Raw genomic sequence first — 14,107 nt, forward strand, 5'->3', positions numbered from 1 at the left:
ATGAGGCCTGTGGGCTGTAGTTTGCCAACTTTTGCTCTAGTTGGATGTGAGAGCCTCACTTTTTAAATTCATATTTTGAATCATTTTTTTCAGCCAGTGACATATGTCAAAGTTTTTATGGCTATCTTTCCAACTATATGTATTTTTAGTAACTTTAAATTTTGCCATACTTTTTTTTTTTGGTACTGGGGATTGAACCCAGGGGCACTTAACCACTGAGCCACATCCCCAGCCCTTTTTATTTATTTTAATTAATTAATTAATTAATTGTTTTTTTGGTGGTGCTGGGGATTGAACCTAGGGCCTTGTATATGTGAGGCAAGCACTATACCAACTGAACTATATATCCCAGCCCTATTTATTTTAATTTTGAGACAGGGTTAAGTTGCTTAGGGCCTGGCTAAGTGACGAGGCTGATTTTGAACTTTTGATCCTCCCTCCTGCCTCAGCCTCCTGAGCTGCTGGGAATGTAGGTGTGCCCCACCATGCCCTGCTACCATACTTTTAAAATTTACAAACTTTCTAAGTTTCAAGAATAGTACTGGGTACAAGGAGGTCCCTTAGACCCTGTTCTTAGATCAGTAGTTATTTATATTTGCTTTATTATTCTCTTTCTTTGGGTACATATTATTTTTATTTTTAAAATTTTTTTCTGAGTTGTTCAAGGCAGTTTGATTACATTTTAGTATTTTTTTTTTTTTTTTAAGGTACTGGGGATTGAACTCAAGGGCACTGAACCATGGAGCCATATCCCCAGCCCTCTTTTGTGTTTTATTTAGAAATAGGGTCTCACTGAGTTGCTTGGCGCCTTGCCATTGCTGAAGCTGTCTTTGAATTTGTGATCCTCCTATCTCAGCCTCCCAAGCCACTGGGATTACAGGCATGCACCACCGCGCCTGGCTACATTTTAGTTTTTTTGAGAGCATTATATTTTATTGGTATAAAAGAAACTTATGCCATCATATATTGTTAGGAGGCATTTAATGAATTTATTTACTAATTCCTTAAGTCATTATCTTCTTTTCTTCATGGATGAAGATTGGTAATACCTGTTGTTGTGGAACGTTTGTATAATAAAATGAGAGATTTTAGAATATGGTTCTAGATTCTTATTATTGGATATTTATATGTTAAGACAGAATGAAAATACATGTACTTAAAATTAAATTTTATAGCTCTGTATTTGGAATGAGAAGACAAATTTTTGAAGGAAAATGTAAAATATTCATGATATCTAATATATATAGCCCTAGGTTACTTTGATATTTCTTTGTTTTATAGTTTGGTTTCTCAGCAAGACCACTGTATGTAACATGTGCTTGCTGTTTTTTGCCCCCATTAGTGTTTTTCTAATTTGTAAAACATACAAAAATACCAGCTCAGAGGCAATAGTTTTCACATTGGTCTCTTGGCAAGAACTTTTCTCCTGGAGACTTGGTGTCAGAGTGCTAGGATTTCATAGGCATTGCATTTTAATTTATTTTTAATAATCTGTCTCAACTCAGTTATGGTTACTGTAATCAATAATCACAGAGAAACGTGAGTGGTACAAATCTGTTAATTTCAAAAAACATTTCTTTATTTTTAATATAAATGAAAGTTAAAAATTTTCTCACTAGAGAACCTTATTGCTGTTAAGGGAAAGACTAGTATTTGGATATTTTAAAAATGACAAACTGATTAAAAAACAGATAATAGACTATCTAGAATTATTTGGATATGTCAGGTATTACTATAGAAATTTAAAACAGGTGGAAATATTTTGTTGCAAAGGAAATGTAAAAGATAATGTGTTTGATCAAATAACCTAGTTTGTCAGCATAGAATAGGTGAGGAAAGAGTTGATTGACTTATACATATATCTCTTCATTGACTTATTAGTCAACTTTGATAAAGTGGAAGTTCTACTCATGAAAAGAGCAAATGAAATCTTTTGGAAGTGAAATTTGTATAACTTCACCATAAAATGAATTTCTTTCACTTCTCTTCTGTAGATCCTCAGTTTTAAAGAGAGAAGTTTGAAAAACTATGTTTTATTGGTTTAGAATACTATAATTCTACTGCAAATAAAATGTCTTTTAAACAGGACAAGTGAATTAATGTATGATGTTCTTGATGAATCCTTACGAAGAGCTGAGTTAAATCACAATGTCACTTATGGTAGGTAATGTATGTATATGTTATTTTAATGACTAATGGTGTTTTTTTATACTATAGCTAAATCTGTGATTAATAAACCATAAATTCCAGTAAAATTTTTTGCATTACTTTTATGGTACTTCTTTGGGTTTAAATAAGTAATAAATTTTATTTATTTATTTAAAATAAAAAATAAAATTTTCTTATTTAAATAAGTAAATAGCAATAATTTGAAATCTTGGCATTTTCTAAATATGGACCTAAATTCATTATACTTTGTGTTTTCATTGAAAACATTAATCAAATATCTAATTGATTGCAGGGATAACTATAAGTCTGTTGCATGTTTTGTGAAAGTTTATATTTGAAGAAAGTTTTTAAGTAGTCAATTACTTGTCAAGTAATTAAATTTCTGTTATTTGTCAGGTCCCATACAAGGTGCTTGGAATACAGCCGTGAATAAAATAGTATTATCATGGGGCTTACAGACTACATAGATGGGAATGGAAAGGTGTTGTAAAATGTTACAGGAGAGACTTACTTGGTATTCTGGTAGAATATAGCAGCTAGTCTTGACAAGTAGGAGAATAGGAAGGTTTTCCTGAAAAGTGGTGCTTAAGAAGACATCTGAAGGATGAGTAGGATATAGATAAAAATACGTAGCTGTAGAGTAATAATGTTATTTTGTGATGAGGCAATAAATGTTATATTTGACTTCAAAAGGTAAGTTGGAGGAGAAGGGTAGACAACTGAGAAAGTAACCAAGAAACATTCAGCCAGAGAGAGGAACTATTCTTTTTTGACCCGTCTGTGAAAGATCAGTGAAGAAATTTAGATTCTTGTAGCTGTTTAAAAATGGAAAAAAAAAACTGTTTAAATTTTGTGTGCTTTAGAGGAGATCAGTAGAAGGGGCACTGAGAGATAATATCTCAAATGAGAATATATTTTTAATCTGGTAAAATAAAGTTGTTTCTCTGCATCTAGAAGGGATTGATTCCAGGACTCCCCACCCATGGCCCACTTACCCCAGCCCCAACCCCAACCCCAACTGAGCTTCCTGGATGCTCAAGTCCATTACCTAAAGTGGCATGGTGTTTGTAGGTGACTTTTGCGCATGTTCCCACATACTTTAAATCATCTCTAAATTACCTATAATACCTAATAGAATGTAAATGCTATGTAAATAGTTGTTATACTATATTGTTTGGGGAATAATGGAAAAAAAAAACACCCTTATATGTTCAGTACAGATTCAGATTTTTATTTTCAAATATTTTTGATCTGCAGCTGGTTGAATCTGTAGATGTAGAACTCATAGATGTGGAACATGTGGGTACAGAGGACTTACTGTACCATGAAGTAGCAGGTTAGCAGCATTACTTGTGAGGCAGGAGGATTGTGAGTTTAAAGCCATCCTCAGCAAAAGCAAGGTGCTAAGCAACTCAGTGAGACCCTGTTTCTAAATAAAATACAAAATAGGGCTGGGGATGTGGCTTAGTGGTCAAGTGCCCCTGAAATCAATCCCTGGTACCCTCTCCACCCCCCGAGAAAAAGTTGTTTGACAAGTATTATAAGGAGAAAGGATTCTGAGACTAATTCAGAAAAATAATGAATATGATAGTGAATTGGAATAGTTGTATATGTGTGTGTGTATTGTTTTTTCCCCCCCGTGGTTCTGGGAATTGAACCCAGGGCATTTTACTACTGAGCTACATTCCCTGTCCTTTTTATTTTATTTTATTTTTTATTTGATGCAAGGTCTTGTTAAGTTAAACAGGCTGATCTCAAAGTTGAGATCCCTTTGCCCCACTTTCCCTAGTAGGTGGGATTATAGGCCTGTGCCACTGCCCTTGGTTGGAATAGTAAATTTTGAAGGAGAGATTTATATTTTGTGTGTACAAATGGTAATTAAGGCAATATGAGTACTTTATTCGTTTGTTCAACCTGTATTTATTTGAAGACCTGTGCAATTAAAATTTGATATTTGTTTTAAACAAGATATAGATTGAGGAGAGAGTTGTTGGGACTAAGTCTTCCTCTGTGTTAGGTGTAGGAGATAAAGGAAGAATACGGTAGACACAGTTCTCCCCTTATGAGTGCACGTTATAATGAATTGATGATATTATCTAGGTTCTAGCTATACAGTAAGAATAAGGGGATGCAGATGAGGATGACCCTTACTGAGGCAGATGGTTCAGTCAAGAGGTGTCAGAAGATTCAACAAAGGGGTCAGCTTCTTTCCAGCCAGATGAAGTAAATGGAAATGTTTTGCCTGTGATGTAATCAGTGTCCAGGATAGGGTTTGAAAGACTCTTAAAGACTTTTGTTGTAGGGACGAAGAGCAGGAGAAGAAGATTAACATTTAACAGGGATGAGAGGTGGGAGGGAAAGGGAGAGAGAAGGGAAATAGCATGGTAATGGAAGGAGACCCTCAGGGTTATACAGTGGAGGGGGTAGAGAGAGAGGAGGGGAGGGGAGGGGAGAGGTGGGGAGGGGGGAGGGTGGAGGATGGGAAAGGCAGCGGAGCACAACAGACACTAGTATGGCAATTTGTAAATCAATGGATGTGTAACTGATGTGATTCTGCAATCTGTGTATGAGGTGAAGGTGGGAGTTCATAACCCACTTGAATCAAAGTGTGGAATATGATATGTCAAGAAATTTGTAATATTTTGAACAACCCACAATAAAAAATTTTAAAAAAAAAAAAGTTAGTTTAGAGGGCTGGGGTTGGAGCTCAGTGGTAGCGCACTTGCCTGGCATGTGTGAGGCAATGGGTTTGATTCTCAGCACCACATACAAATAAATAAAGGTCTATCAACAACTAAAAAAAAAAAAAGATTAGTTTAGACTCTGCTTTTTTTTTTTGGCAGAAAGTTTAAAAAAATATATATATATATAATTGACATTTCAGTTTTAATTTTTTTATTTTTTGAATAGGTAATATATGCACATGGTTCAAAATTCAAAAGATACAAAAGGGTATACAATGAACAGTAAGTCTCTTTCCTACCCTTATCATCCACCACCCAGTTCCCCTTCCTGGAGATAATTACTACTATCTATTCCTTTTGACTTGGAGAATACTGTATACCTGAGGAAATATTTTTTATTGTTCTCCACTAGGACCCTTTTGTTTCTATTGCTTGGTCCAACACCAACAATTTTTATATTTATAGGTTGTTGGTTCAGTGTTTAACCTTCCCACCAAGACCTTAGAGTTTCTGTTGTTTTATTTTCTTTAGCTTTTCATTGTTATGTTTTCCCCATATTTGTATTGATAGTTTATACTTACATTGATTGCATCATTGGTAGAGTATTATCTAATAATCTAATTTAAGTATTGTTTTTTAAAAAATGTGATTTTTAAATTATAAGCTTCATAAGGCAGGGATTATGTCTGATTGACCAGCATATTCCAGTATTTGGCACTGGGTTAATCAATGATTAATATGCTTTATTTAGAGGAAGAGAAAGTTAATTACTTATCTAATTGGGTTTCAGTTTCAGTACTTTCTAAACTATATTTTTATAGAAGTTCCATCATTATAACTTATCTTAGTATCAAATCAAGAAATAAAGTATATCAAAGACATTTATTGGGTATCTGCTGTGTGCCAGGCATTGTATAAAGTGGTATAGAAGATATGAAGAGGTATAAGCTGTAGTTTTTTTTTTAAGGAATTTATAGTATAATGGAAAAGATAGCTTATTCATGAAAGTATATACCAGTATTAGGCAGAAAGTGAAGGGGTGATACAGGGAATAAATATTATAGCAGTTCATAGGTGGTAGAGATCACTATGGGCTTGAGGGCAAAGATGAACATTAGTAGATTTGGTAGGATCCTGAAAAGTTGGTGGGATTTAGATAGGCAAAAGGGAGGTTGAAGGGACTTCTAGGCAGAGGGACATTTGAGAAGGTATAGAACTGGGGATGTTTAATACTGTTTCAGAGAACAGCATTCTGAATGATGACCATGGTGGGGAGCAGTGGAAAGCCGATATTGTGAAGTTCCTCTCATGGCAGCCAAATAAGTTTGGAGTTATAAATCTGGAGCTGTGAGAAATTTGGGGGCAGAGTGATGCTGAAATGAGAATGGCATTTTTAGGAAACTTGTAATTTGGGAGAAATATATAAAATGCAGCATAAGGGACAGAGCCATCAAAAGTAGATATTAAGCACTTTCCCCTGTTTTTTTTCCCCACTGACTTTACCTGAAAACCTGGATATTAATAATGTAAGAAAAACATGACTCAGGAAGATGGAGAAAAAATGTCAGGCTCGTTGGGAACCTTGAGGCACAAGGAAAGACACAGTGTTGAATATTCTGGGTTTTCTTTTTGCTTCAATACCTCTATTGGGTACTGGAGAGCCAGCAATCTGGAAATACCAATAAACACAGGAAAAAATCCCAAACAACCAAGAAGAAAAGGCCAAAACTAGCAAGACAGAAAACTTGCTGACAATAAATGTTCTATTCTAGCCAAGTATTACACAGAAAAAAAGTGACTACCAACCAGTGAAAGTCAAGTGGAGACCCAAGATTTCCATTCTCACCAGTTAGAATGAGGTACCCCAACCTCCGGCTCTCCCTATTAGGTAGTGGTAGAGGAACCCTAGAAGGAAGCTAGAATTTTACTCCTGTTAGGCAGGGATTAAGGCCCCAATCTCCTGCATTTTGAGTGGAAGCAGTATGGGAATGCTGGATTTCATATCCACCTGGTACTCTGTCTGCTGGGGTTGTGTTAAAAGAAGCCTGATGGAGTCAGGGCTTTCACCACTGATCATTGACAATGAGGTTAACCCCCTCTCAGTATTAGTGGAGTCCTTATTGGGAGTAATAATGAGGGACCCCTTCTTCTCACAGGCAGGTGATATGAGCAGATAACCCTCTTACCCAGCATGACAAGGAATATCTCTCTCCACATGTCAAAGGAGGCAGAGTGGAGAACTTGGACTTCCACTCATGTTGGGCAGTTCCTCACTCTCCCCTGCCGGAATGGTATTAGTAGATAGAGATTTAAAGTGAAAGTGCAGTCCAGTCTGAAGGATAAGGTACCAGAAAAACTTCAAATTTTGTCTGAATATAATCCAACCCAAAATATAAATGATAAAATTAGTGTTGTGAATGTTAGAACATTATTTTTAATTTAGTAAATTTTACTTGGTATTTGAATTAGGACCTGGGTTACTACTGAAGAGTAAACAAAGTTCTATGATATGTTTTTAAGTTTAGAAATCCTTAGAAGCACATTCATTTTTTAACCACTGCAAAGAGGAGATAGCAAGTAGCTGCTCTTTCAATTATGGACTTAGCTGTAGGTGGGAAATAATTTAAAAGTCCATTGAATTGATTTTCAACCCAATTATGCCTGGGGAGACTAATAATATCTATAATTTTTGAACTGTTAATTTTTCCTAGCATCTCAGAAATCTTATGAGCATCTCTATATATAAGAGTTTGGATTTTAGGTAGGTAATGACATGTTTTAGTTAGTAAAACATATTTGATACTAGGAGAGTTCTCAGTAGCAGGTGACTGCAAAGAAAAATTTGTTAGTTATAATGGAAAACAGATTATTGTCATTTTTAACCTTACTTAGGGCTGCCATGACAGTTCAGGGTTTGGCAATTTTTAATTTTTTTTAAACACGGGAGACTAGGACAGTAAATATTTCAGGTAGGTCACATAGGTTTCTATTGCATATTCTTTTTGGGTTTTCTTTTTATACAATATCTTAAAAATATGTAAATAATTTTAGTTCATAGGCTTATAAAAATAGACTGAAGGCTGAATTGTGTACGTTTGCCCATTCCTGACTTAGGTAGTTAGTGGATTAATCAAAGTCCTCTTTGTCTATTTTATTTAGTTCACAAAATCAAAGTCACCCCCCCCCCCCCCATGCAGAATAAAGCAGATCCTCTGAATATGCAAAGTATCTTTAAGTTTATTTAACTTACTGTATAGTATTTGTGTTAGAGTCCTTGATAAAGAATAATTCAAATCCTCATTTTTTCCTCTATGGAATAGATTATGTATTTTTTTGGTAAAATTTGTGTATTAATTGATAGTCAACATAGTATAAAACAGCAAGTTGAATACTCATTAATATGTCTTATACATGAAGAAAGTATCTGATTGTTATTTTTTAAGCTTTTAGAAATAAAGAGTAATTCTGTTGACACTTGATATGCTTCAGTTTGTGGTACAACTATTTTTAAGTTGTCTGATTCTGTGCCTTCTCTGTGTATCATTTTTGATACTATGATTCCATGGTACTTATGGGACTTAATGATGTCTCAGTGATTCTTCTCCATTGCAAAACTCCAACTTGTCAACTCACATTTAAAAGAATTTGAGGGGCTGGGATTGTGGCTCAGTAGTAGAGCTCGCCTAGCACGGACGGGACCCGGGTTCGATCCTTAGCACCACACACACAAAATAAAGGCATTGTGTTGTGTCCATCTACACCTAAAAAATAAAAAAATAAAAAATTTAAAAAAATAAAAGAATTTGAAAACATCTTAGTTTCCACTTTGATCACTGTAGACTAATGACTGTATTGGGAAATTAAATTTTGACAGTATCAAGATGTATACTAGACTCTTCTACATATTTGAAGTGAATTTTAAAGTAGCCTGAACATTTAAAAATAGTGACCCTATCTTTGTCAATGTTAGAGTACCCTAAAATGATTATATTGAAATAAACTACAGATGCAATTTCTGTGTATGTGGTAGAAACTACATGTGAATAAACTATTTTTAAAGCAGTCAATGAGTGTTGGAAAGATCTATTTATACACCAATTATGAATATATTGCTTAAGTGCCTATTACAATGTGAACTTCTTGAGGATAGGGGTTTTTCTTCTCTGTTTTGTTCACTGCTGTATTCATAGTACTAATACCATGTCTGGCACATAGGAGATGTTCAGTAAATATTTGTTGCATGAATGAATGTATCATTCTTATCATTAGTAATGTAATTTTCTTTAAATTGTACTATAATAACTTAATCCTAATAACTGTATAAGCCTGGAAATAGTAAAGGTACTTTCTTTGAAATTTTTCCATAAAAAATTTTTTACTAAAGCTGAATTTTCAGTTAGTTTTTTTTATTACAAGTTCTACACAAATATGTTCATGTATTATACCTAATATATCTTCCATTTTTATGTTTTCTTTCTCTAGCTATTCTGTTTGAATGCGTACATACAGTCTATTCTATTTATCCTAAGTCAGAATTACTTGAGAAGGCTGCTAAGTGCATTGGAAAATTTGTTCTCTCCCCTAAAATCAATCTTAAATATTTAGGTAAGGTAATTGATTCTTTTGATGGAAGTTATAGAGAACTTTTGAAATTTTCTGGATACATGTTTGAAGTCACTTCATGTAATTTTTGTTTCTAGGACTGAAGGCTCTTACCTATGTTATTCAACAGGATCCTACTCTGGCTCTTCAGCACCAGATGACAATAATTGAATGCTTAGACCATCCTGATCCCATTATTAAGAGAGAGGTAAATGAGTATTTTGAATAATGCACTTGAAGTGTTAAAATTTTAAAACTCTTTGTTGGTATTTTGGAGAGAGATTAAAGTAGTGGGTAGTGTGTGTATTTTATGTATTTTAGCTTTTGCATATATTCTACTGAAATGTAAGTAACATTTTAAAAAAGTATCATCAATGTCTGTAGGAATGTTTTTAAATTAATGAGTTGGAGAGGTTAGTTCTAATTATCTGTATGGGTTCATTAATATCTTTTTGGCTTAAGCATTATACCAATAGAGACCTGAATTCTAGTCCTAGGTCTTATGGTTACAATATAAGATGTATTCCTATTACATAAGTTATAATTTATGATGGTTAATATTTTCCATTATTTTCTTTTACTTCTGTAAAATGAGTTAGTGAATTCACTTAGATAAGAATATTGAAAGAATGAAGATATCCATAAAATGATTTGAACTTCTTGGAAGAAAAGGTATAATTTTGTACTTAGTTTTGTTTCTTCAGAACTAAGTGTGTAATAGTTTTACATAGTAGTGGGATTCATTATGGCCTAATGATACATTCTTATAGCATAATTTCATCAGTTTTATTCCCCAGTATCTCCCCTTACCCTCCTCTGGTCCCTTTCCTCTACCCAACTGGTCTCCCTTCTATTTTCATGAGATTGCCCCCCCCCCCCCCCCCGCTTTTTTCTCTCTAGCTTCCACGTACAGGAATAAATATTTATGTACTTAGTTCTGTTTCAACTCTTTCCTTTTGTAAAATTATTTCAATGTTCCATTGGGTGTCAGTATAAATATTTCTATTAATTCTCATGTAGAGAAATCACTCTGTAGCTTCATTTCAAAGAGTATCTTCATTTAAAAGGCTATTTAACTCCACAAAAGAGTTAAGAAGAATGCAAAGTTTTATTTTGATCTTAAAAATAATAAAGGTTAAAATAATAGGATATACTAAACTTTCATCTAATAAGCTCTATTGTTATCTCTTAAGATATTAAGATATCTTAATATCTTAAGAGCAGTGAGATAACAATAGAGCTTATTAGATGAATACTATATAGTACTTAACAATAGTAATTTTAAAAAATTATGAATTTTTAATTTTAAAAGGCATTTTGAAACAAAAATATTGAGAAGTTTACCCTCTTATACTTACCTAAGTATATATTAACATGTGAAACACATATATTTATTCTTTTTTTGGGGGAGGGTAGCAAGTATTGAACTCAGGGGCACTCAACCACTGAGCCACATCCCCAGTTCTATTTTGTATTTTATTTAGAAACAAAGTTTCACTGAGTTGCTTAGCATCTCACTTTTTACAGAGGCTGGCTTTGAAGTCATTATCCTCCTGCCTCAGTCTCCTGAGCCTCTGGGATTACAGGTGTGTGCCACCGTGCCTGGCATATTCATATTTTTAATCATCTGAAAATTGTTACCTGTCACCTGCCTTGAATGAATCTGGGAAGTTTGCAGATGTACAAATTTCTGTTTGCAGGCATTATAGAAAAATGAAAAGGCTCCAGGGACAACAAAATAAAAAAATAATTATACAGTCCTTCTGCTATACCAGATATAGAACATGTGTTTTCTTTGTGTGATTAACTACTAATGGGGTTTGGTTGAACAGGGCTGACTTATAGTTTTCTTATTAATATATGCAATTATTGGACTCTCATTTAGAAATGAGACTTAGAAAATAGGCAACTTTCAAAATTACCAGGTCTAATCTGTTAGATCAATTGCTTACAGTGAGGAAAGTAGTTCAAATTCTTTGGAGAAGATATTGAGTATCAGTGGTTACCCACAGAGGGTACTGTTGTACTTTCTTCTCAATGCCTTTGTTACTTTTAACTTCTGTTAATAGTGACATGGCAAGAGCTTTGTTTTTTGGGCATGGAGTGATCTGTTATATGAGATGGGATTCCTTTTCACATGGTTTTATTATTTTTCCTATAGGGAGAAAAAAGGCAAGAATGAGTTATCAAGGATAAACAGAAAAAACCTCCAGCCATGTAATTTCTCACATAGTACTCCCTTCCAGTTTGGAAATGCCAAATTAAATTCTTAGAGTAAGAAAGAAATTAAGTGTAGATTATTTAATAACATAAAACATACAGTTTGGAATCCACAGAGAGCATATCTGAAACAGTTTAATAGAGTGAGAGCTATTGATAATGGAGAACTGTATGTTTATAGATTTTAAATGGAATTAGGCATTAACTAAAACAACTTAAACACATTTCAAAATGTATTATCATTTGTACTAGAAATTCTGGCTGTAAGGATTAAAAAATCAGAAAGAGCCCTAAAGATATTTTAACATGTTTGATAACTAGGATAGATGGAAATTCTTTTGTAGATAATATTTTTGGCCCTAAAACACCAGTAAATGATGCTTTCTCAGTATTGCCTTTGGACATATTGATTGGACTCACTGATTTCTCTGAGTTATGTTTTAGAATCTTAATTTAGGGACTTGGAAAGCCAGCCAAATGGGATATAGTTCTTCTTTAGAATGACTTTAAGACATTTGCAAATAAATGGGTGTTCTCAAGACTATCATGTTAAATGAAATAAGCCAATCCCCAAAAGCTAAAGGTTAATGTTTTTGCTGATATGTGGAAGCTAACCCACAATAAGAGGGGAGAGGGGAAGAATAGATATTCAGTAGATTAGACAAAGGGGAATGAAGGGAAGGGAGGGGGGACAGGAAAAGGAAAGACAATGGAATGAATCCAAAATAATTTTCCCATGTACATATATTAATACACCATAATGAATCCCACCAATAAAATAAAAAAATTCTTCCTTGATATTTGAGATTCTGAATGTTAGCCTTGCTACATTTGAACCAGTTGAACTATCAGTCTTTGTCTATCCATTAGAGACCATTTGCCCTCAACTGCCAAATGCATTTAAGTGCTGTTTTTTGTTGTTTGAGTAGTGCTGAATAGTTTGTGACACTGAATTTATAAACACACACACACACACACACACACACACACACTATAGATACATGTGTGCCTACCCATATAACCATAGACATAAGTAATGTACATTTAACATTTAAGAGCTGTTACATTTTTAGAAAATATATTATAAACCTTTTAACTTTTTAGTTTTTGCATATTCTATCATAGAAATGTCATATCTCAATTATCCCAATAGAAAATATTTACATTTTGAGATTGATCACAGTTTACTTTTTGACAATATAATTTTACTTTTTTTTTTTTGGTAGTATTGGGAATTGAGCTAGGACCTTATGCATGCTAGGCAAACACACTCACTGAGTTGCATCCCCCTGCTCCCCATCCCTCTTTTATTATTTGATTTTTGAGACAAGCTCTTGCTAAGTTGCCCAGGCTGACCTCAAATATGTAACTCAGCCTCAGCCTTCCAAGTAGTTGGGAGTTGAGGCATGTGCCACCACACCCAGCTAATTTTTACTTAAGCTTTTTTTTTAGTTAAAATTTGTATTTCTTGATCATCTGTTAACTGATTGTCAATAGTAGATCTACATAAAAGTGAAATAATCAGCTATTTAATAAAAAATATTATTATGTTTATTAATGTTATCATGCATAGTTTTATAATATTGTTTTTATTTCTCTTCCTTAAATAGACTCTGGAACTTCTTTACAGAATTACAAATGCACAGAATGTAACAGTTATTGTCCAGAAGATGCTTGAATATTTACATCAGAGCAAAGAAGAGTATATCATTGTCAATTTGGTTGGCAAAATAGCTGAGCTGGCTGAGAAATATCCTTTGTTTGGATCAGGAGTCATAAAATACCTTTAGTTATGCAGTAACTTTAAAATGATCGGTATATATATGATTTTTGCAAGTTGAGGTCAGAGACCCACCAATAACTTGCATTCTTGATGCTTAAGTCTGTCATTGTCAAAGATAGGAATTTATGTAGACTTCTTGGAGGATGGCTTTTTCCCTGGTTTCTTTTGTTCAGTTGGTTAGTATTTTGAGCAGGAAAACATAGCAGCCACTACCTCGTTTATTCATTCATTTGTACGTTTGTTCTTTCTCTCTCTTTTCCCTTGTTTTTCTTTTTCTTTCTCTCTGTCTCTTCTCATTCTCTCTCTTTCTCTCATGATGATTTATCATTCAGTCTCTTCTTATCTTTGACTTTCTACTGAGCTTCTTTTTCTAAGTAAAAGTTCTTGTTTTGGGGTAGGAGAGGATAAAGTGGAGGGACAGGATTCTAAAATGCATTTTTATGATACTGTTTACATTGGGAATTGTCACAATAAAGTAGTTGAAAACTCCACTCATAATTTACTTTTTTTTTCCAATCCTTTTTAATTTTTTTAAAATTTTTATTATTGGTTGTTCAAAACATTACATAGTTCTTGTCATATCATATTTCATACATTTGATTCAAGTGGGTTATGAACTCCCATTTTTACCCCGTATACAGATTGCAGA

At 33.7% G+C, this 14,107-nt stretch overlaps 1 protein-coding gene across 3 annotated transcripts in view; it reads left to right on the forward strand.

Annotated features, from left to right (window-relative positions):
• The window catches only part of Ap4e1 (adaptor related protein complex 4 subunit epsilon 1), a 64,132-nt gene that overhangs the window by 19,440 nt on the left and 30,585 nt on the right, over positions 1-14,107 (forward strand). For all 3 annotated transcript variants that reach the window (XM_027926207.3, XM_071608259.1, XM_071608260.1), the window contains 4 exons: positions 2,087-2,160; positions 9,336-9,458; positions 9,554-9,663; positions 13,286-13,425. In XM_027926207.3, the coding sequence (XP_027782008.3) occupies positions 2,087-2,160; positions 9,336-9,458; positions 9,554-9,663; positions 13,286-13,425 (447 nt within the window). The remainder of the gene's footprint in view (positions 1-2,086; positions 2,161-9,335; positions 9,459-9,553; positions 9,664-13,285; positions 13,426-14,107) is intronic.

Source organism: Marmota flaviventris, chromosome 2 (genome assembly GCF_047511675.1).
Source record: "Marmota flaviventris isolate mMarFla1 chromosome 2, mMarFla1.hap1, whole genome shotgun sequence".
NCBI lineage: Eukaryota > Metazoa > Chordata > Mammalia > Rodentia > Sciuridae > Marmota > Marmota flaviventris.